The 24,890-nt window shown below is 43.3% G+C and overlaps 1 protein-coding gene across 2 annotated transcripts in view; it reads right to left on the reverse strand.

Moving 5' to 3' along the window:
* Positions 1-163: 163 nt before the first annotated feature.
* The window catches only part of LOC109903705 (OTU domain-containing protein 7B-like), a 35,626-nt gene continuing 10,899 nt past the window's right edge, over positions 164-24,890 (reverse strand). Inside the window, exons 2-12 of one of the 2 annotated variants that reach the window (XM_031789888.1) lie at positions 14,185-14,399; positions 13,592-13,762; positions 13,097-13,324; positions 12,804-12,905; positions 12,258-12,385; positions 12,035-12,141; positions 11,690-11,817; positions 11,404-11,553; positions 10,532-10,646; positions 7,699-7,777; positions 164-6,806 (exon numbers count right to left, since the gene is read on the reverse strand). In XM_031789888.1, the coding sequence (XP_031645748.1) occupies positions 5,358-6,806; positions 7,699-7,777; positions 10,532-10,646; positions 11,404-11,553; positions 11,690-11,817; positions 12,035-12,141; positions 12,258-12,385; positions 12,804-12,905; positions 13,097-13,324; positions 13,592-13,762; positions 14,185-14,269 (2,742 nt within the window). In that variant the 5' untranslated portion in view covers positions 14,270-14,399 and the 3' untranslated portion in view covers positions 164-5,357. Of the gene's footprint in view, positions 6,807-7,698; positions 7,778-10,531; positions 10,647-11,403; positions 11,554-11,689; positions 11,818-12,034; positions 12,142-12,257; positions 12,386-12,803; positions 12,906-13,096; positions 13,325-13,579; positions 13,763-14,184; positions 14,400-24,890 lie in introns of both variants that reach the window. The other variant, XM_020500576.2, reaches the window with a different exon arrangement.

The raw sequence follows: 24,890 nt of genomic DNA on the forward strand, positions 1-24,890 counted from the left end.
GTTCCTTCCTGCACTACCACACCTTATTCAGGTAATTAAGGTCTTGGTTAGTTGAATGAGGTGTCAAGAGCACTGGGACTAAAGCAGTTCAGTTCTTCAGGACTATGAAGAACGCAGTGGTGACATTTTGAATTTGGGGTTTAGGAAAGGTGACCATATGTAGAGCTTTTGAAGTAAGCCTAGTTTTATTGAAATGGTGATGGTTCAAATGGGCCAATTAATAGGTTGTTGAATACTGGCCTATACACAGATGCACATATATTTCTAAATAGTGTTTTGCCTCCAATGCTATATTGTCATTTGTATTTGACAAACTGATTCGCTGAAATTAGAACTGTCGAAAACCACCTGAAATAAAAACGTGATATCATAGACAATCAGTCTAGTCCCATTAACTCATATAGATACTTCACAGCAGCTGCATTATAACATTTTACAGGATCATACATGCTTGTAAAATAGTTGTAAATCATTATACCCATGTTACTAATGCAGAATGAGTTGGATGCTGCATTTGTAGTATTCTGTAAAATGGCATTGTCACAAAGTGTTCAACTTCGCCTACCTTGAGAATTTCAAACAAGAATGGAAGCAACGATGTAAACATAAGAAAAAGCCAAGAGGATGATTAAGCTTAAAGAGCACAGAAGCAATAAAAACAATACATCAAAATCTACATAAATTACCAGAAGTTTCAACCAGCATACAACTACATACAAAATAAAAGCCCCCCCCAAAAAATTATGTACCCATTTGTAGGCGTTAGTCTTATTAGTCTTAACAAAGGCAAGTGATGGATGAGTGATACAGTACCTGCAGTTGATCCTTTGATAAATGGCTGCTCTGTCATCGGAACTGACAATGTAGAAAGGTAGTACTGCAGTAATGCAGACAGATGCTATTGGAAGAATATTCCAGTGGGAATGTACTGCATAAATTCCTTTCGATGAGCAAATAGAAATTCCAAATGGATGAAGTACAGTCTGTCCCTCCTAACAGCCAGGTGGGGAGACAGTGTCCTTGTGATCGAGCTATAAATCCAAACCTCGTTCGACCACATGGGACCCTATTCAATATTAAATAAGGGTCTCCAATTTCTCGAATACATAGAACAGCTTCAGACAGTGTCGGCTGCATCATCTGGGAGAAAGTTACTTCTAATGTGTAACGCTGTGATAAGTTGTTTCTAATATGTAAAAACAGCTTTTGCTGTTAAGTCTCTCTTGCATGGTTGATTTGAGTCTTTCAACACAATTGATAATTGTGACAATATAATCCAATAGTTTTACATTTATATCCACTGGCTGGCATTAGATGTTAGAGTCAATTTGTACATAGATTCATCTACAATGTAATCTCAGTTAACCCAGAACTAAAAATCTGTTGTCATTTGGTCAGATGATCGATAAATGTACTGGACTACGGTACTATATGTTTACATCGTCTGGCCACGAAAGATTATAAATCAACGGTATCACAATTACATCATCCTTACATCAAGATAATACCAATTCTCACCTTTCATTCAACATTATTGTACATCCAATGAGCACATTGAAAAACAGAATCCCTTTTCTGTACATCTCTGAAATACCTACCATACATTTGTAAACCCCCCCCCCCCAAAAAATGTCAGAAACAGAGTAAAACTTTTGGGATTGCCACCATGTTGTTGAAATACAATGAGAATTTATTCAAACAGTGCAACAAAAAAAATGTAAAAATTAAATCAGATGTTCTTTCCATCCAGATTGCACTGTCACAGCCTCTCCTCTCCAAATATGAAAAGATGGAGAAAAAAAACAGAAAAAAAAAACTGGTCACAAAACCAGGACTGCCCAAATCAGCTCAAAATAATACACAAATTTGGTTAAATGGATAGTCATTTACATGCAACAATTCCAGTCCCATGCAACTAAAGTATCCCATGTTCCTGTTGCTGATGACTATTCTGTCCCATAGAAATGAGAGAAAATGTACAATAGAAAAATAATGGGTCAGTTACTTAGTAAAACAAATTCAAAGCCATCTTATTCCGAGAGAGGGATTGAGTATAGGTTGAAAACACCAACAATCAAGTATTGAATCATTGCTGTAATGTGTTAGCATTGCATGGATTGGTGGTGAGAAATAAAAATAAACTTACAATTCAAATAAAAACAAACAAATAAAAGCCAGTCTGCTTGACACGTAAGAAAGAACATACTAAAAGTTTCTCAACTAAACATTCCAAAAGGAAGCTTCTGGAAAAAAAGAAAAAAAAAAGATTCTCACTATAAATATATATTCCCAAATCATATCGTCAGGTCAGCAAGAAGAAAACTAGTTTGCTAATGAGAAACCTTTGAGTTTAGGAGGCTCTTTTGTGATCAACCTTGACAGCCAAACTGTCCATTTTGGTGAATACTGACTCCTCCATAAACCCAGGTTATAAGCTTATCTTCCACTAATTTTAGCATCCGTCAATATAGATTATCTTTAAAAACATTGTAAAACTTTGGGTTTACAAAAATAACTTGAACATATACAACCTCAGTCATTTGTTTTTTATACAAAAATGTTTGCAGTCTAAGTCAAATGTTCAAGATGTTGTCTGTAAGCCATCCAATTCTTTAAAAAAAAAATGTTGTTGATGTTGTTAAGCAAATATTATTACATTGGAAGGAGAGGAGAAAGCACGCATACACCCATTTCTTAATTAGCCATCATCTTTTCATTAAAGATGACCTGTTTGTGCCTTATGAGCTGCAATTTTTTGTTGCAAAATGGTTTCATACAGCGTAAGCGCACAAACACACGCACCCCCCCCCCCCCCCCCCCCTCCCCCCCACACACACACGTCACACAGAAATATTGTTTGGGATATAGCTTAATGGTATTGTGGGGAATGGTTGGTTCCAATTCAAGATGCACATGCCACCTCGAAGTCATGGAGCATTCCCTTGAAGGGTGACTATTTTGAGCCGCATGTTTGAACTGTCTCTCAAAAGACAAATGTTACTTAAAAAGAGAGAAGAGTCCCTCATACCCTTGGCAATTTTTTTATATTTTTAAATAAACTCAAATCTTAGTACCCATAAATTGTTCTCTTTTGTATTTTTGGTTAAGTCGAGCATGGAAACTTCCAGGTACATTGAATACAAATACAAGAGCGCCATCCATTGGGCAAGGCAGTGAATTGCATACAGATATTCTCTCGCTATTGTGCTTCAAGTGAAAAGACGTTTATAGAGTCAGGAAGATTAGTCTTCCTCATAATTTTACATGGCTCATTGGTAATAACACGGCTTGGATGAGAAAGTGTTAATACATTGGTGATGAAAAAAACAAATCCATTCCTAATCTGCAAATCATTGAGTGTAACACGAGACCAAAACGGTATCTAAAAAATGTGATATGTTCCAAACTCCAGAATTATTGAATTATATATATATATATATATATATATATATATATATTTTACATTTGATCTCTAAATCACTTTGTTATGATCTTCGAAAATGACTCCATGTCTGGGTGCAAAATGAAAATATTTAAAAACAGGGGCTTTACACTGAGTAGGGTACAAAAATACCAGAAGAGAAACTGCAGCAAAAACGAGTATTGTACACCTGATGCACATTTTGTAAAACATACAAACAAGATTGTAATGCCACAAGGACAAGAGACTGAAAAAGGCAACTAGGAAATAGAGTTAAACCACAACACTGGCACCAAAACGCTGTTCCCATGGTAACTGAATCCTTAGCCAAGGGGTTCTAGCCCATGCATCTGCCCTCCCGCAAGTAAAGGTGCAGTGTCTACAGTTCTGACATGACCTAAGGACAACATAACAGTCAGATACCTTCAAAACAGTAACAAAATGTCTACGGACATTAGGAAAGTGCTTGAATTTGTGCAGAGAGGTTAAGCGACAGGGGTCAGTCACTTGTTTGGAATCAACACAATGCCCTTAATTAGGACTTGAAGGGAGTTGGGTTAAATAATCCAACTTGTTTTTAACCATATCAATGGGGTGTCCATGTCAGGAATTTGGAGTTTGCCATAAGTAGGTATTCACAAAAAGCCCTATGGACAAGATTCCATAAAATACCTGTTACCTTTCTCAGCCACAAGAGAAGCAGAGTTACAATGTTACAATGGACAGTGTCTTTTTCAACCAAAATGTGACCGTTCATCAGTTTAGCATGTACTGATTACCTTGAGGTCTTGAGCTGAAAATGCGAGGGGAGTTGGTTTTGAATGCCGGTTTAGTAGTGTTTGATGACCCTAAATGTTGCCAGCATATTATTGAAATGCCTCATTTTCATGATGGATATAAAATGACAAAAACAAGCCAGGAACAGTAAGATTCTAGCAACCTTATTAAAAACTGTATATTAGCCATTCGGGAATATCTACCACAGTGCTCCGCCATGTATGTTCTATAATTGATACTGGGAGACATCTAAAAATGGTAGATGTATAAAAATGGACTTGACTAACATCTGGACACAGTGGTGAATTTAGATTGGATGGCTACTTTGCCATAAAAGGCATCTTAAGGGTGGATAGGACTATCTGTTTTGCTTGTTATATTTGAGATGAACTTGAATAGAGGTCTGTTGCATTCTGGAACATTAGCAGCACCATTGAAGCCAGAACAGCAACCACTAACATAATACTGTAGTTTCAATTTGCATTACAAGAGCGAGGACCAACGCAAAAGAAACCCAACTACTCATCAGGAAAGAGCACTGTTCATTCCCAAGTCATACATGCACCCGGTAACAGTAATGCCCTAGGCTAGTCCGTCTGCATACATCTCTAACCCACTGGTTGAAAAGACTAACAAGACATTGAAGGGTTGATTCGTATGTTAAAATACCACCAATTTACAGGGCCAAATATAGGTCGTCTCCACATATGGAGAAGAGTGATTATCAATTAGTTTCTGGTTGTGCTTGTGCAGTGTTAGTTTGTGTGTGTAATGTGAATGTCAGTGTGCGTGTATCGCCTGCCGTATACATTCTCTCCACCAGGAGGAGACAGCTGCAAGGCGACAAGGGGACAAAGTGGAGGAGAGCCTGCAGTTCTCACACACACACATACAGCCTGCATAAGAGCCACAACAAATGTAAGAGATGTGCACAGTCCTATTGTCTAACGCTCGCCGCAGCCACAGCCCCTTTCTCTCCAGTCTCTGAAGTCACTGCACTGATCCTGCCCAGGACGCTCTCCACACACAGTGTTGCCTTTAGAGAAGGAAGTGATGCGATAAGAGGGCCAGGCTCTGTATCGTCCTATAGCAAGAAACCTCATCCATCAGTTTCCTTGTGGTTGGTGGCCACAAAGCCAGTTCTGGTCAGTCCATCTGTTCAGAACCTGTGGATGGCTGGCTCAGTCTCCCTCCTCTTCAGCTCCTCTCGGTAGCAGCAGGAGCAGTAGTTGCCCGTCTCGGGGTGTCCGTAGTAGTTGCAGCTGGGCGTCCGGCAGCGGCTGGACAGGCCTCCGGCGCTGCCCAGGGAGTAGTGTCTGACCGGGAGAGGCCCGCTGCGAGGAACATCCAGGGCAGCGCGCAAGTCCCGGAATCCGTTAGTGTAGCCCCCGCCTACAGGCTCTGAGGTGGGGTAGTCTGGAGGGTCGTGCTCGGGGAGGTATGAGGGTGTGAAAGAGGGAATGAGGCGAAAGGGGCTGAGGGGTACCGGTGCCTGCGGGGGGTGGTACTGGGGGTGAGGGGGGCCCTGCGCCATGGGGCAGTGGCGGGGGAGGGTGGCATAGGAAGGCAGCCCGGGATAAGACGAGGATGGGGAGCCACCTGCAAGCTGGCGCCTCGTCTCCATGTAGCCGTGCATGTGTGGGTGCTGAGTGAGTGGGGCCGGGGAGGGCGGCTGGTCCATGAAGGTTGGCCGGGGGATGGGCACCACGCCGGAGTAGAGTGAGGGGTTGAATGAGGACGACTTGAGGTGGCTGAAGTTGGGCGGTGAGCTCTCAGCCGGCTCCTCTTTCGGTTCATAGGTGCGGTAGCCCACCTCTGTGCCTGCCGTTGCCTCCTTCTTGGGCTGCTGGATGCCGTTGGTGCTTCCTTTCCGCTGCTGCTCCTGCTCTACCCGGAAGCGATCCTCAGCGTCAGACAGGTAGCGCTGGATCATCTCCTCCTGGAAGGGCTGGCGGTTGCTGGTGATGAGCAGGCCAGCGAAGATGAACTTCCTCTCGCCCTGCATGGCCGCCCGCAGGATGCTCAGGCTCGCCTTCACGTCGGCACTGTACTTATACGGGTCACTCTCGCTGCTGCCACCGCCCGTGCCATTCTGACGCTCACTGCCCGACGACGGCGAGCCCTTCCCAGAGTCCTCAGAGGCGTGGGCCGAAGGCGAGCTGTCTTTGCTGCCCTTCCGCCCCCTCAGCGAACTTTTCTTCTTCTCTGTGCCCTCCTGCTTGGCCCCGCCGCCTCCTGCATTCTTCCCCGTCATCAGCCCGCCCACGTTCTTTTTAAGCTTGCTGCCCAGGCTCTTGCCAAAGCTGCCCAGCTTGTTGGCCACAGAGTCAGCCCTTTTCTTGTCTTTGTCTTTCTCCTTCTTGGGCTTTTCCTTTCCCCCCGTACCCGTCGTCAATGTTGCCGAGCTGTTACTGGACGAGCTGGAGGAGGAGGAGCTGTTCTTGGCTGACACACCTCCACCTGCGCTGGCAGCCCCTGCTGTCGTCATTGCATCACCGTTGGAGCTGCTGCTGACCGACTCCTTGTCGGATTCTCCTGAGTCGGGAGGGGTGCGGGCGTCCTCTCCTGCAGAGGCGGTGGGGGACTCGGGCTGAGCCAAAGGTGCCTGCTGAAAGAACAGACACACCGATGATGAATTATAGAGAAATAAAAAAGAAACAGGGAGCGGGTGTGAGTGTGTGATGCAGAGAGCAACAGAGAGATTAAGAGCAGGAGTGAGAGGTGCAGATGACTCGGTTCAGAAAGCTTCTTTGCCATTTCTATAGATTCTATTGGAAAATATACATGCTATAATTGGAGAGGGTGGGACCTACAATGAAGATAATGATGACACTAGTTCACACAATGGACAGTTATCAAAACGGTCCTCTCTGCCAAGCCCCGTAACCGTGACAACCGAAGAGTTGTAACACCAACGTCCTCGTTTTTATTGGAAAGTCAGAATACCTCAGCTCTTCAACAGCGATCCGTCTATTGCTACTTCTCACTAGAGGTTAACGGTGAAATTGCCATGAGGTTGATATTCTTTCTACCTCCCAGCATTAGATTGGAATGCACGAAAAGGCCCCTCAAACCATTTAGTGTGAGGTCATTTTATGGGTGGTTTGTTTTCAACATGGGGTTTGTGAAGCAGAGGGAATGACTGCCGACTAGAACAAAACAGAAAATTACAACCCACATAATAACAGAAACCCACACAGTTATGTAACACAGTAAATAGCCTATCTACATTTTATATATCTCTTCATTTCAATTTAACCATTCATTACAACATGCTAAAAACGTAACCAGGTAGGTAACATATGATCTAAGCTTCACATTCACAAACAGTTTAGAGGGGGTGTTCAGGTATGCTATTGTTACAAAATTATCTGCAACCAGGGCTGAATCCAAACCGACAACTCAAATGGTCACAGTCTCCCATTGACATCAATGCATGACTGAGGGAAGTGTGTTAAGAGTTAGGATTCCCCCTTAGCGAATGAGAACAGGAAAGATACCTCACAGGGCAGGGGCAGCCAGGTGACAGTCATGTAGCTGTGTAGCAGCTGGAGCTTTGCCTCCAGGGACAGGGTCACACTGAGGGAGGAAGACAGGTCAAAGTTCAAAACGGAGTGTGAAATCACCTTGTCGTGCCCCTAACAGTAACACCATGTTGGGTGAAACATTTAGAGAAAGGGCTGCTTCCCAGAATATTACATGCATCATTTAGAGAAAGGGAAATAAGAACTAGGCTACATAAGTGATGTCTGGAAACATGACAGTTATTCAAACTAGGCTAATGGCGTGGCATCTGTTCAAGTCTTGAGGCCCAAACGGCTCACTTGAAACTATGTAACCTTTGATAATGGATAAATACTGTGTCAGAAATGTAGCCAACATGAATGCATAATTGTGTAGAGCTGAAATTCTAATTCCCCATACAAATTGTTCTATAATTCATTTGACAAACTATGTACAGTGCCTTCAGAAAGTATTCATACACCTTGACTTATTCTACATTTTGTTGTGTTTCAGCCTGAATTCAAAATGGATTAAATAATCACACCCATCCACACACAATACCTCAATGGTATACCCCATGTTTTTAGAAATGTTTGCTAATTTATTTCCGTAAAGTATTCACACCCGAGTCAATACATGTTAGAATCACCTTAGGCAGCGATTACATCCGTGAGTCTTTCTGGGGAAGTCTCTAAGAGCCTTGCACACCTGGATTGTACAATATTTGCACATTTTATTCGTTTATTCTTCAAGATCTGTCAAGTTGGTTGTTGATCATTGATAGACAGCCTTTTTCAAGTATTGCCATAGATATTCAAGCTGATTTAAGTCAAAACTGTAACTGACATTCAATGTTATCTTGGTAAGCAGCTCCAGTGTATATTTGGCCTTGTTTTAGGTTATTGTCCTGCTAAAAGGTGAATGCTAAAAGGTGAATTTCTCTACCAGTGTCTGTTGGAAAGCAAACTGAAGCAGGTTTTCCTCTAGGATTTTGCCTGTGCTTAGCTCTATTCTGTTTCTTTTTATCCTAAATAACTAAATTGTTCTTGCTGAATACCAGCATACCCATAATAGGATGCAGCCACCACCATGCTTGAAAATATGAAGAGCGGTACTCAGTGATGTGTTGTTGGATTTGCCCCAAACATAATGCTTCGAATTCAGGACATAAAGTTCATTTCTTTGCAGTTTTACTTTAGTGCCTTTTTGTAAACAGGATGCATGTTTTAGAATATTTGTATTCTATATAGTCATCCTTCTTTTCACTCTGCAATTTAGTTTAGTATAAGGGAGTAGTGCTGAGAAATTAAATACAAGTTTTATTTTTTTTTATTTTTAATAACTAATTGTGTTGTTGGTTCAATTATTTGAAATCCATTTTTCCCCCGTGAGCTCAATGAGCACATTGCAGTTTCTCTAGAGATAAATCTGATCCATCCTGAACTGTGCGATGTAGTGAGTTGTAGTTTCCAGCAGACAAATATTTTACATATTTTGGAACCTTAAATGTGGTAATTAACTACAATGACCATAATCCATTGCACATCTACTTTTCCTGTCTTTCTTTTATGCCTGCTACAGAAGAAACACGAATATTTGATTGTGATGGGACATAACTAACGAAGCAACAGCTGCTTTCTATCTCTACCTGAAAATACAGGAGTCATAAAAGTATGCCTTTGAAGAACTAAAACAAATTGGGATTTTGTCAGACAGCAGCTCTACAGAGATGAGGACTTCGAATGAAATAAAGCCATAAAATAAATGTAATATACACAACTGAAATATTATTAAAGTCATGTGAATAAATGATAAGCAGTAATGGACAGTGCACTACCATCATGGGACTTTTATTCATTGTTTTATTCAACCCAAATAATCAAGACATTATTATTTTTATATAATCAAACCAAAACGACCTAAAAAAGGACCAATCGCTCAGCACTATTGTGGAATAACTACAATGTTGTTGATCCGTCCTCAGTTCTGTCACAGCCATTAAACTTTAACGGTCTTAAAGTCACCATTGGCCTCCTAGTGAAATCCCTGAGCGGTTTCCTTCTTCTCTGGCAACGGAGAAGTCACTGGGTGTATTGACAAACCATCCGAAGTGTAATTAATAACTTCACCATGCTCAAAGGGGTATTCAATGTCTGCCTCTTTTTTTATCAAAAAAAAAAAAATGTATCTACCATAAGGCGTTCTTCTTCGCAAGGCATTGAAAAATGTCCCTGGTCTTTGTGGTTGAATCTGTGTTTGAAATTCACTGCTCGACTAAGAGACCTAAGAGATAATTGTATGTGTGGGGTACAGAGATGAGGTAGTCATTCAAAAATCATGTTAAACACTATTATTGCAACATGTTGTTTCCTCCTGAACTTATTTAGGGTTGCCATAACAAAGGGGTTGAATACTTACTGGCCAAAGACATTTTAACGTTTCATTTTTTTATTAATTAGTAAAAATGTATAAAAACATAATTCCGCTACAAAATGTGTAAAAAGTCAAGGAGTTTGAATGCTTTCTGAAGGTACTGTGTTAATTCCATTTAAGTTATTTTTGTACACCATTCCAATTGAAACAACCGCAAATCTTAATCCTGTGGAATAAATATCCAGTTATTTTTATTTCAGGCTATTTCTGTATTCCCCCTTGTTCCAATCATAGAAGGCATTTAGAGCTAATCTCACTCTGACTGACGAGCATTTCTCTAATCTGGAGCAGGGGCCAATACAGGATATTAGGTCCTACGAGGACATAGTGACTGCGTGTGTGTTTTTGGAGGGGGTAATGCAGACCCAATTTGAAGTGCAATGAGTCAGATCATACCTTGCCAACATGACATTGTCCGTGTCATCCTTGCCCCATTCCCAGTCCTTCCCAGGGTCCACTGCAAAGTGTACAGGCAGCATTTTGTGTTCTGAGTCAGTGAGAGGGATCACAACTGTGGGGGAGAGGGAGCAAAAATGTTCAAAGTAAAATTAAAAGCATTCTTCAATCCAGCAATTGGCATTCAACTGATGCAAAGTACTAATTAAAGAGGGAACGTAATGGCCAATTTCTATGCCTCATTAAGAATGCAACTGAAAAGACTAGATTCGTGTCTTGGAGGCGTACTTTGATGTTGGTCATGGGGTGAGTTCGTAAACACTGGCAATCTACTCCAATTAGTACTCTGGTTTGAGAGACCCAGAGTGCAGAATAATTGAGGAATTTACAAATGACATACACCCAGTTGACATGTTTCAGTAAAGACTGGCTAAAAATGTTTTATTGTTACAGTCATTAACCCTTCTTGATAAGAGAAGTCTAACCAGCTTTTCTAGGGTGAGTAAAATGGTCAGAGGGAGGTGTTCTCTCATTTGTGTCTGGAAGTAACTAACAAGCTAGCCAACTTCTGCGTGAGTGTTTGACTGATGTTGTGAGATCAGAATGCTACTCTTCAGTCGGAGTGTCAAGTGAGTGATACTTTACAAACTAAACACTGTCAGTCAAGGGAATTACTTGAAACCAAAACTTCAAATATTACAAAGAAATCAGATGTCACAGATACCCCTGTTAGTCCATTTTGGGACTATGATTGATGTGCAGTTCCTCTAATTTCGACCTTGGTGAGGTATACATTCATGTGGTCCACTTCACTATGAAACGTGGTTTTGTTGTAATAGGTAGCTAAGAGGATGATGAACACGTAACATTACCTTGCTCTTTCGAGCCGTCCTTCTGCTCCATGGAGACGAGGGCAGAGAAGTGGGCCTGGTCGTACGCCAGCACTAAGGGCGAACGATGGCACTTGGCAGCTGGCACCTCCAGGGGCAGATAGATCCCTCCGAATGGGATTGGGGCAAAAGCTGGCGAGGGAAGGAAGGAGGAGGAGAACAACATTCAGCATAAAACATCACAATCAGTTACAACACTAAAGTTCATAAAGTACAGCTTATGGATGTAAGGCGGACAAATTGGTAATATCAAAATATGTCACCTTACCCTCTCCTCCAGAGTCCCTGAGCATGGTGTCTGCCACCACTACTATGGGCCTCCTCAAGACATGGGCCAGGACAAACACATGGAACTCCTCCAGACTCTCGTACACAGGCTCCTCTGATGACTCCGTCCTGCACATAGGAAACGAACGGGGTCAGATCAGGAAACACGCAGGATGTGACATAGGTAGCCACTATCTAACATTTTCCTCTTACTATCTTAGTCTTTGTTCCAAAACAGAGGCTCCTGATGGGCCATAACTCCATTTGGCATGCCTCAAACTTAATATAATAGTATACATACTTAACATAAATAATGCGTGCGAGAGGTGTCAGAGACCGGTCTTACCCATTGCTGCCATTGGTGCTGTAGTGTATCCTAGGTTCACTGGAGGCCAGTTTTAGCAGCTCATTCCACTCCTTCTGCCACTCCTCCTCTGTGTACACCAGACCAGACTGTGGACACACACACACACACACACACACACTTCAATACACTGAAATGGAAGTTTGGACTGTAAACAATCCCTTGGACTAAGTTTCACATGGATCCAACCTAGTGAATCCCCCACCTCTTTGTTCTGCAGGGTCTGCTGCCACCTCCACCTGCGTCTCAGCGACTCCCTCTCCTGGCCGTGGTCCATCAGTGCATACAGAGACTTCCGCAGCATCAGGTCACGGTCATGAAAGCCCCACATACCTGCAAGGCCGTACAGGCACATAGTATAAACAACACCATCTCAAAGAAAGGAAAACCAGTGGTTACATCCAAACCTTACTCAAGGCAAAAGGCAAGTTGTTTGATGTGAGAGTTGTGTTCTTAATTAGCCTAGTGTGCCATTATGGGCTGTAGCTTCAGGAATATCACAAATAAAGCCCAAATTCTAAGGATGGATTACAAGGCATTTTAGCTACAATGCTTACACCTCAATTGGATCCTAATTAACTGCTCTGGGCTAATCCTCTCCAGTAGGACACTGACGCTTAGCTATAATGTGTACCACAATTATTCAAGGGCTTACTTCAGCTAACAATGAAGCTCTCATCATTGATTGACTTAGCAGAGTATGACCTAACACGTTAGATTTGGATCTTGTTTGAAAGGCTATGACACTCACCCAATGACGCTGCATGTAACAGGCAGTTTCCGTCCCCACTCGTCGCCAATGGCAATAGACTCTGACAGTTAGGTCCCACCCGTGTCCACCAATTGAGTCGGCCTTAATGTAAACAGAACAGGCACTCGCGGTTTCATTCACACTAAAAACAATTCAGCATGCACGTCTAGTACTGAGAAGCTATGGTGTAGACGGACACCAGCATGACACAATTAACAAGATTGCCTCAGAAGTGAATAAAGTCATTTATTTGTAATTGGTGGCAGCAGTGGGACCCGTGCAGTTAAACTCACCGGCGTGCTCTAGGGCCACCATCATAGATTGCTCGATGAGGTCCCTCTCGATGAAGCCACGAAAGTCGTCCCGGTACACGGTGAGGTCGGGCAGCTGGAATGTGCACAGAGGCGTGTCCAGAAGGGGCTCACTACTACAGTTGCCCGTACTGGAGACGTGTGACCGTGCCAGGGACACGATGGTAGAGCTGGCATGGGAGATGCCTCTCGATAGACGCTTCTCTGTGGCTGCGGAGGGAGGTACCACAAGAGAGAAAGAGGAGTTTAGGTTAGTTGTGGGAAGGGGTAGGAAAGAGAAATTGGACAAGGGGGAAGTATACAAGGAAGGCTGACTTGAGAAAATTGACAAAAATAAAAAGTGAACTAACAAAACAAAAGGAGAGGGATCTAGTTTATCACAATGAGGAGAACAAGAGGACAACAGATAAGTGGTTGTAAATAAGTGACATTATGCCCAAAATATATATATATTTTTTAAATTACCACTGTTTTCACCTTGCAGCACCTCCTCTTGACGGTGAAGAAGGGGGCGCCCCACTCTGGCCATCTCCTTCTCCGGGCCTGGGTACGTCCTCTCCTCAGCAAAAGAATACGACAGGTTCCCAGCATGCACTTGTCGCAGCTGTTCAAAGTCACTGAGGGCAGCGGTGAGATCCCAGTTCTTCCCTGCAAATGGAAAGGACAAGTCAAACCTGACCGAAAAAGCCAACGCATTCTATAAAAGTCAGATCCACTCAACAGTCATTAGTATAAATATTTACCATATGTCAAAACCATAGCGACTGTTATGTAAAGGCCACTGACACATTCCATTGCTTGAGTAAATACTTGAATTTTGAGCACATCTTGTCTCTCACCACCGTATAGCTACTGCAGTGCATTACATTTTGAACCCATATTCTTACCTGCAACTTGTGCTGCTGCTAGGCAACAAGAGTTGAGTCTCTTCTGGATTTAACTTCCTCCTTTTACATGATAGCTTACCTAACCAACAGCTCTAACTGGGAGGTGCACTGCTCAATGTATACCCCTCACTAGCAGTTGTCCATAAAACCTTCTATTTTACCCCAGAATGCCTTGCAACTCACCCTCTAGCAGGTCTCTGGCTAGTCCTGGTTCGGCTCCAGTGGAACGTACAAAGTCGGACAGGACTGCGTCCATATCCAAGGTCATGTGATCATGAATTTACAGGGCGGCATCAGGGTCGGGAAAAAAAACAAACAGGGGATCCGCCCTCCCCAACAAGACCACTGGACCAGGGGGAAGGGGGACTCTTCAACTTGCCTTACACGTCCAGCCAAACCTAAATAGAATCAAAAAGAAGCAAAAACGGATGAAAATGTAAACCTGAACTGGCATCAAACTATGATCCATTTGTACAGCAGGCAGGTATTGTGAAATGTAACGTTATAGGGCCAGGAAAAATGATTCAAGTGTGTTAAATGTAATCTTAACAGCTAACACACAAAAAAAAAGATGGACCATAACCCCACTGACCCTTTCATAGTGCCCATGTGGAAGCCTGTTTTTGTAAAGGGCAACACCTCTGTGGAAAATTATTTTCCAGTTGACCCTTCTGCCTGGCCATGTCTCACTCACCCATGACCACTGTTGTGGTAGGCTGCTCACCGAGCCGTTACACAAAGGTGATCACATTTGCATTGAATCATGGCAACAAGATAACATGTTGGGATGACGCAGATGGGTCTCTGTTTTCTACCTATACACCACACTCCTAATAGCAAATCTTTACTTGTGCTATTGTGCACAGCCACAGATTCAGTTAACTGGCCGTCACTCCTATCACGATGGGCAATAAAGAATGCTTTACAAAAAGCTCCACAGAAAAATGCTAATTGCAAAAAGTACTAGCATTGAATTAGGGAACCTTGACAGCTCAATTATAAAGTTGGCAAACATTTAAGGCCAGACATAAGATAGAAAAGCTCTACACAAGGACACTATTGAACTCGCCTTCAGTTGGAGGCGAGCCTTCCCTTTAAGAAACCATGGCTCAGTCAGTGAACCTCCAAACTACAGGGCACAAAGAAGTCTCAAACGATGACCAGGGTTTAGAAAAAGTCCAAAACTGCAGCATTCCATGGGTAATAGAAATCACATTGCTGAAAAGAGGCATTGCTGGATCAGGCAAAATGTCATTTTACTATGGTAAGTGTGATAGGTTTTCAGTGTAGAAAATAGCAATGATGACCCCCAATCGAGACTGGGGAACAATACATTTTCTGCAGATGGGCTATTGAAAGGAGAGATGCAGAGGGCAATCAATACAAGTGCAAGGATGACTGGAAATGTCCCTGACAGAAATAAGATGGGCTTCTAGTGTCAACATCTCAGTCCATAAGGTAGCCTAGTGTTTGGCTTTAAGCACTGTGCCAATGTGACCTATAATACATTTAGCAAATATATAAAACACAACATGCAAACTGTTGGTCCCATGTTTCATGGGCTGAAATAAAAAATCCCAGAAAAGTTCCATACAAAAACCTTATTTCTCTAAGATTTTATGCACAAATGTGTTTACTTCACTGTTTGTGAGCATTTCTTCTTAGCCAAGATAATCCATCCACCCAGCAGGTGTGGCATATCAAGAACATAATGCCACACACTCAAATTGAGGAAGCGTGCAATTAGCATGCTGACTGCAGGAATGTCCACAAGAGCTGTTGCCTGACAATTTAATGTTAATTTCTCTACCATAAGCATGTCATTTTAGAAAATTTGGTAGTATTTCCAGCCAGCTTAGCAACCGCAGGACCTCCACATTTGGCTTCTTCACCTGCGGGATCGCCTGACGGAGGTGCTGAAGAGTATTTCTGGCTGTAATAATGCCATTTTGTGGGGGGAAACAAATTCTGATTGACTGGGCCTGGCTCCCCCCGTGGCTACACCCCTGCCCAGTCATGTGAAATCCATAGACTGGGGCCAAATGTATTTTTTTTCAATTGACTGATTTCCTTATATGAACTGTAACTCTGTAAAACCTTCGAAATGTTTGCATGTTGCGTTTATATTTTTCGTTCAGTATAGATATCTGAATTGAGATTATGCTCTCTTTGAGCATACACTGCCTAAAGCAGTAATTCAAATTCCTTTGGTACCCTAGTGTACATCTTAGAGTCTAAAACCCCATTTCCCTTCTATCCTCCTAAATGGTCAAATGTTCCACCTCTCATGTTATGTTATGAATTTGAGATAGTGAAGTTCAAGCTTCAAGCTGTGACTGGACTACTGTCCTTGTTACCTGCAGTCATCTAGCCCCACCCATGCCTCAGTGAACTCCTCACCACGGCACCTGATGAATCATGAGTTCTTTCTTTCTTTTTTACACCCATCCCTCTCTCGCTCTCTTGACCCAGCCTCACTCGCTCTCCCCTCCTTACAACAAAGGCACACTGGCAGGCAAGATAAGAAAGGCAACAGGACAAAAGGTCTTTCTAAACCAGTGAATTTCCAGTGCCCTCGTTCCAATTTCAGCCACAAAAAAAGAGAGAAAAAGACTTCTCTGCAGGGTCTCCAACACACTTGCGGTGTAGCAATTCACTGACGTTCACATCTCGTGTCTTTTCCCAAAGCCGCTGTGGATAGGGGCCAGCCTACCCTTCAACAAAACTATACAGTGCATTTGGAAAATATTCAGACCCCTTGACTTTTCCACATTTTGCTACATTACAGCCTTATTCTAAAATCGATTAAACATTTTTTACATTTTACTCAATCTACACACAATACCCAATAATGACAAACCAAAACCAGGTTTTTAGAAATGTTTGCTAATGCATAAAATATATTAAACTGAAATAACACATTAACAAGTATTCAGACCCTTTACTCAGCACTTTTGGCAGTGATTACAGCACTGAGTCTTCTTGGTATGACGCTACAAGCTTGGCACATATGTATTTTGGGAGTATCTAACACTCTTCTCTGCAGATCCTCTCAAGCGTTCAGGTTGAATTGGGGAGAGTTGCTGCACAGCTATTTTCAGCTCTCTCCAGAGATGTTGATCGGGTTCAAGTCCAGGCTCTGGCTACTCAAGCCACTTCTGCATTGTCTTGGCTGTGTGCTTAGGGTTGTTGTCCTGTTGGAAGGTGAACCTTCCAACTCGATCTTCCAGTCCATGCCACTGAAAAATATCCCCACAGCATGGGGATATCCATGATGCACTGTAGGGATGGTGCCATGTTTCCTCCAGACGTGACGCTTGGCATTCAGGACAAAGAATTCAATCTTGGTTTCATCAAACCAGAGAATGTTGTTTCTCATGGTCTGAGAGTCTTTAGGTGCCTTTTGGCAAACTCAAAGCAGGTTTTCATGTGCCTTTTAGAGCAGGATGGCTTCCGTCTGGCCACTCTACCATAAAGGCCTGATTTGTGGAGGGCTACAGAGATGGTTGTCCTTCTGGAAGGTTTTCCCATCTGCACAGAGGAACTCTGGAGCTCTGTCAGAATGACCATCGGATTCTTGGTCACAATCCCTGACCAAGGCCCTTCTCCCTTGACTGCTCAGTTTGACCGGGCGACTAGATCTAGGAAGAGTCTTGGTGGTTCCAAAGTTCTTCCATTTAAGAATGATGGAGGCCACTGTGTTCTTGTGGATCTTCAATGCTGCAGACATTTTTTGGTACCCTTCCCCAGATCTGTGCTTCGACACAATCCTGGCTCGGAGCTCTATGGACAATTTCTTCGGCATCATAGCTTGGTTTTTGCTCAGACATGCACTGTCAACTTTGGGACCTTATATATATAGTCAGGTGTGTGCCCTTCCAAATCAATAGAATTTATCACAGGTGGACTGATGATCAATGGAAACAGGATGCACCTGAGCTCAATTTTGAGTCTCATAGCAAAGGGTCTGAATATTTACATATATAAAGGATTCTAAAAACCTGTTTTCACTTTGTCATCATTGGGTATTTTCAGTAGATTGCTGAGGATTTTAGGAATCAATTTTAGAATAAGACTTTAATGTAACAAAACGTGGAAAAGGGGTCTGAATACTTTCAGAAGGCACTGTTGACAAGAGGCTGTGTGAGTATACTCAGAATTCAAAAGAGATAGGTGTTGAGTTGAGTGGACAAGTACTTCTGGCCCTGGAGGTAGGTTAGTGTTTACACTAGTGAGAGAAGCAGAAGCCAGCAACACAATATCTTCCTAGGGCCTGGCTGCCATACAAAGCCTCTTGTTGTGTTGACTTTACTGCATCTCATAAAGATCATTTTATGACCTGATTGGTGTGAGACACTATTACACCTACTGCTGGGAGTTGAGCAAACTAAGTACTGCAAATAATGATGTATCAACGGACAAGCTAGTGCCAATGCCTGTTGGTAATGTGTCGCTCTGTGGACAGAATGTACGCTGACAGACCAGTGAAAGGACTTTGTTATTCCCAGCCTCTAACATCAGCCATTCCTGTGAACGCACTCAGCTTCTGACGCATCAACCAGCAGGAGCTCCTGACAATGGGGTGAGGTCCACAAAACTAGGGAAGGGTCCTACTAAATTATTAGTTGACAGCTGCTTGGGTGATAAACCGACAAAGACAACAAATTAATGTCAATGTTGTGTCTGCAAGTATTGACAGCAACGTAAGCGCTCCGGGGTTGAAACTGTCAGAATTTCCCAAAAATAGTTTCATTCAAGTTTAGGTTTTGTGAGAGACACACCTAAGCGATGGCCTGACTAGCATAATGGCCGTGTTGCCAGCACAGAGCAGTCAGTTGTGTGTGCAGGCCGGCCATGCTTTTGTCTGAAAGGTTACATAATGGGAGCTGCTGCTAGCACATGGGTGCTGAGCCTGGGAGAGGCCTGGATCACTGAAGCAGACATGGTCAACACGGCCTGCTGCAGCCATTGTGTGGGCCCCTGGAAGATTCATGGAGGTAAACAAGGGATGGAGAGACAACCTCCATTACAGTATAGGCTTCCAGCAGTGAAACAACTGCAGGCTAACCAAAACAGAGACTTCCACGAGACTGAGAAGTCTAATTTAAGCATGTGAAGAACAGGCCTACTGCAAGTGATTTAGGAGAAACGAGAGTTGAGTGTAAGCACAGTCAATGCGGTGCTAATCTGACTTGGGCTAACAGGTTAGTACAAAGTTAAATGTCAGCAACCCAGAATCTCTGGCCAGCTACTCCATTCGGTTCTAGGTGGAGGACGGGGAGATGTTGGACTAGTGCGAGAAACAGATCCTGTTTGGTAGCTTCCCACCCCAACCTCACTATCTCACTTTGCAAGCCTATGGGCCAAATATACCCTCCTGTTCCGAAATTCAAAATAATGTATGGTCTGGTGTAGGTGAACCCTTTCAAAAATCGTGATTCTTCCAAATAAACCGTTTCACAAAACAGGCGCAACAGAAGAATTGTTCCACACTATCCTTCATATCCCAGTCTCCTGACAGACATTTTAATGTTTTTTTTTATTGTCACAAGAGACTAGTAGAAACCTAAAAATCAAACACTGAATCAATTGAAATTTGAAAAAAAGGATAGTGCTGCCTACCACAATTTGAATGATAAATTGGACCCAAAAGAGGCATGGCCTGAAATCATGACACTAAATTATTAGTCACTGAAACAGCGGAGGCCTCCTTGGCATGTAGTTTGGGGCCATGTTGGTCTAACACATAGCTACATAACCTGGGGTGGTGAGCCAGCTAAAACCAGAGAGCTGCCATCACAGCAGCCGAGAGCCACAGAAGAATACTAGTGATATCATTCTGAACAGGAATAGGTATATAGAACCACTGCTTTAAACTGAGTCAGATATGATAGGAAGTAATCTAGCCTAAGATAAATGTTTAGCACAACAAGACCGAGAGACTAGGCTATAGTCTACTTATTAAGGGCGGGACTGCTCCAAATGCTTTGCCATGTCACATTGTGCATTCATGTAAGGTTACTCAATATGCCCTACATTACTTAAGTAGGCTTACACCAAGCCCTAGATGTGTTTTTTGCACTTGCTCCACTATAACTCCATCACTTAGAAAACCTTGCCTATCAAGGCCTACAAGACATCCTGCTCCAACTTCCATCAAGCCTGGACAATAAATTAGGTCCAGCTGTACCAGGCACTCTTTCATGATAAATCTGCATAGCCTGTGGTAGTGCACATAGGGAGTATCAAGTATCCACAAGGCAGTCATAAACTGGTAGGCCTACTGCTAAGATGGATGCACAGGTCTGGAATGACCGATATTTCAGAATTTGTGACCTCTGCCAACCCTTTACATAGATGTAATCAGAACCTCGTTAAGCAAACAGACCCCATTTTGGGGCTACTATTAAAGGTTCAACTTCCTGATTTGGCTTTGTTTAGCGACTTGGTCATTACACGCAACGGCCATGACTGAAGCCAAAGTAGAGTTGTCTTGGTGGGTGGTTTAATGTGGGTGTTTTCCCACGTGCCAGGCATTTGTACAGAACTTAAAACAGTTTAACCAGGTCGTGTCTTGAAGTTGCCTCGGTTAGTTAGTGCTAGCCAACTTCTTTAGTCAATAAGCAGGCTGGTGTGAACTGTGGCAATGTTGGTTTGACATTGGATAGCCCATATCTGGGGCTAGTTACGCACCGTCAATAGATTACACAATGTAAATGGGACAATATTTTCTTGTTGCGCATCTTTTAGTTGTCTCATTTAATGCCTCAATATTTGTATATGCATTTTTATACAAAGTTCATTTGAGGTTAAGTCATTAAAATTGGGAGCTACTGACATTTTAAAATAATTGTCTACGTTATGTAATTTACTGATATCCCTATGGTGTTAGTTGGGGACTATCGAATGTCAAACCAAATTGACCATGGGCATTACGAAGGGGGCTCGAGCAGCTACACGTACCTAATTGATGATTGCTTGGGTCCTGCCAGCTGTGTACAGGATTGAAATAAACTCAACCCAAGGAAAACTGTTACAGTACCCTTTATTCTGTGACATACAATCTTTTCCTTTAAAATCTCAGTTTTGGACCAGATTGACTTTATGACCAAATTAAAATAGGCTTTTTAGGGGCAGTCACTTTTTAAAGTGAGCCCTCTATGCATCCTTACAAAATGAGTGATCTGCACTTCCAGTGAAGGGGGAGCAGGGTTGTTGCCTGTCACTAGTACACAGCAGAAGGACTTGCCATTTCATGTTTAGCCCACTAAGTCATTCATCATGTGAAACATGAGCCTCACTTTCCAGTCGAGAGGGAGAGTAGCTAGATCCTGAGGCCCAATATGAAAACGGTAAGGCTAGCCACTATACCTGAAGATACTCAGGCTTTACAATTATATTGTTCCATTATCATCAACATATAGCCTAAAGTCAGTATTTTCCAAAGATTGAAATGGGAATTGAACAACCCAATTGTCATGCTCAAGATGGATGACCACACCTCTAAATGAATCAGTTCTATTTTAGTTTAATCAAAGTTTCCCTGTGATCTCAGTGAGTGTGTAACACCCTCACACAACTGCTAAAACATGAGTGATGATATAGAAGGGCTGATAAGACAACTGAGGCTGTGTGAGTTGCGCCAGCGATGATAAATGTTGCCCAGTGGTAGGCCCATGCCACTGGGCTGGAGGAAAGGTGGAGAGGGGTTAGGAAATGGCACAGTAGTCCGAGGCACAGCAGCTCAGAGATGGCCATAAACGCTGGAACAACAGCTTAAGCTATTTGGTTTGACTGATTTATGAACTTTATGAAGTTGCATACTAGACCGTTGACTATAAATCAGATAAGCTACTACCATACATGGAAAACCTTTAGAGCATTTAAGGCTAGCCTAATCATTGGAATAATCCTGATTAACCACAGCTTATATATATATATTTTATGTGCAATAGCCCCAAGCCTTCCTTGTTTTGTACTAATAGTCCCTCATTCTGAGCAAGTCAAATGTACCAGGGATCAGTCAGAAACAGGATCAAGAGATCATAAAGTGACTAAACAGAGTACAGACACTTCACAACTAGAGGAAGTCAAACAATGTGGTGATTACTGACTGAAGCTGAGCCCACTTGCTCATTACATAACTGCACCGCTACGTCTGAGGCGGCCGAGTTTGTCTGGCGGAGGAATGAAGTAAAATCAAGCCCATTTACCCAGTTCCTCCTGAGCTTCAGAACCCTGCAACTACAGCTAAGCATACCGCACAGCAGCAACGGTCTTGTTATACAAGTCAGCATAACGCAGCTCAACTGAAGTAGCCTACTTCTTGCTTTGCATAGCTGCAGAAATGTAAAAAGGCAGGAGCCCTGGACAAAGAAGCCCAATCAAAGATTACAGGTTACTCACTGCAAGGCAACGAATCGCAGGACATCATAAGAGACATAGCTGCCCAACATAATGCTACGCAACGTAACACCATGGTAGTCAACACAATGCAAATCATTGAGTGCCCATTCAACACTGGCACAGAAACACAGCAATGTGAGCCGAGAAGACACTACTGCCCATACGCTTCTGTTCCACATCTTGCCTTTACTGGGGGGGGGGGGGGGGGGGGGGGGGGGGGGGGGGGGGGGGAGAGGAGAAAAAAAAGAAATAAAAAAACTCCTGTTCTGCTAGCAAATTGGTGTGTTGCTAATTGTACCGTCAATGTTTCGTCCGTTTGGTTGAGTAAATGTGCTTAGTTCAGGTGGCGAGACTAATGTCTCCGGTTTTCAATGCCTTCCAGCTCTTAGCCAAATCAATATACACTGCTCAAAAAAAAAATGGAACACTAAAATAACACATCCTAGATCTGAATGAATGAAATATTCTTATTAAATACTTTTTTCTTTAGATTAGGTGAATGTGCTGACAACAAAATCACACAAAAATTATCAATGGAAATCAAATGTATCAACCCATGGAGGTCTGGATTTGGAGTGACACTCAAAAGTAAAGTGGAAAAAAACACACTACAGGCACACTACAACTTTGATGTAATGTCCTTAAAACAAGTCAAAATGAGGCTCAGTGGTGTGTGTGGCCACCACGTGCCTGTACGACCTCCCTACAACGCCTGGGCATGCTCCTGCTGAGGTGGCAGATGGTCTCCTGAGGGATCTCCTCCCAGACTTGGACTAAAGCATGTGGGACATCATGTCTCGCTCCATCCACCAACGCCACGTTGCACCAGACTGTCCAGGAGTTGGCGGATGGAGCGAGACATGATGTCCCACATGTGCTCAATTGGATTCAGGTCTGGGGAACGGGCGGGCCAGTCCATAGCATCAATGCCTTCCTCTTGCAGGAACTTCTGACACACTCCAGCCACATGAGGTCTAGCATTGTCTTGCAGTAGGAGGAACCCAGGGCCAACCGCACCAGCATAGGGGGTCTGAAGAGCTGAGGATCATAGGGGGTCTGAGGATCTGATCTCGGTACCTAATGGCAGTCAGGCTACCTCTGGCGAGCACATGGAGGGCTGTGCGGCCCCCCAAAGAAATGCCACCCCACACCATGACTGACCAACCGCCAAACTGGTCATGCTGGAGGATGTTGCAGGCAGCAGAACGTTCTCCACGGCATCTCCAGGCTCTGTCACATGCTCAGTGTGAACCTGCTTCATCTGTGAAGAGCACAGACTGCCAGTGGCGAATTTGCCAATCTTGGTGTTCTCTGGCAAATGCCAAACGTCCTGCACGGTGTTGGGCTGTAAGCACAACCCCCACCTGTGGACGTCGGGCCCTCATACCACCCTCATGGAGTCTGTTTCTGACCGTTTGAGCAGACACATGCACATTTGTGGCCTGCTGGAGGTCATTTTGCAGGGCTCTGGCAGTGCTCCTCCTTGCACAAAGGCGGAGGTAGCGGTCCTGCTGCTGGGTTGTTGCCCTCCTACGGCCTCCTCCACGTCTCCTGATGTACTGGCCTGTCTCCTGGTAGCGCCTCCATGCTCTGGACACTACACTGACAGACACAGCAAACCTTCTTGCCACAGCTCGCATTGATGTGCCATCCTGGATGAGCTGCACTACCTGAGCCACTTGTGTGGGTTGTAGACTCCGTCTCATGCTACCACTAGAGTGAAAGCATTCAAAAGTGACCAAAACATCAGCCAGGAAGCATAGGAACTGAGAAGTGGTCTGGGGTTACCACCTGCAGAACCACTCCTTTATTGGGGGTGTCTTGCTAATTGCCTATAATTTCCTGTTGTCTATTCCATTTGCACAACAGCATGTGAAATTTGTCAATCAGTGTTGCTTCCTAAGTGGACAGTTTGATTTCACAGAAGTGTGATTGACTTGGAGTTACATTGTGTTGTTTAAGTGTTCCCTTTATCTTTTTGAGCAGTGTATTTAATTGGATTTGGACCATTTTCCCTGGTCAAATAACATTTGTTTAAGCTGGTTATTGGAGAGAAATCTATGAAATGCACAACTTAAGCCTGGAACATTTTCTGAGATGTCAGCCAATTGAACCATGAAAACCACTGACTTGAGTTTATTAGTGAAAAATTGGTTTTCCATAGCAAAACAAGCTTTAGTTTGGTGTCAATGGCAAACAGCCATTCTGTTACCAAACTTTTCATCTTCTCTGTTCTCCCTTCTCCAAATACGGTAACGCAACACAGGTGCAAGAGTTTGGGGAAACAAAGGATTGTTACTGGTTTCCCCTTTGAATTAGTCCTGGTCTTTTGGTCATCTTCTATTCATTCATGAACTCGGAGATTCCAGTCTTGAACAAGGCTTGGACACCAGCTGAGGTAAGTAGTGTCACTGAATACAAATACACTGCTCATGCGCTAACCAAAAGAGAAAGGGGGAGAAAGAAAGAGCTGATGTCAGAGA

This window comes from Oncorhynchus kisutch, linkage group LG2 (genome assembly GCF_002021735.2).
Source record: "Oncorhynchus kisutch isolate 150728-3 linkage group LG2, Okis_V2, whole genome shotgun sequence".
Taxonomy (NCBI): domain Eukaryota; kingdom Metazoa; phylum Chordata; class Actinopteri; order Salmoniformes; family Salmonidae; genus Oncorhynchus; species Oncorhynchus kisutch.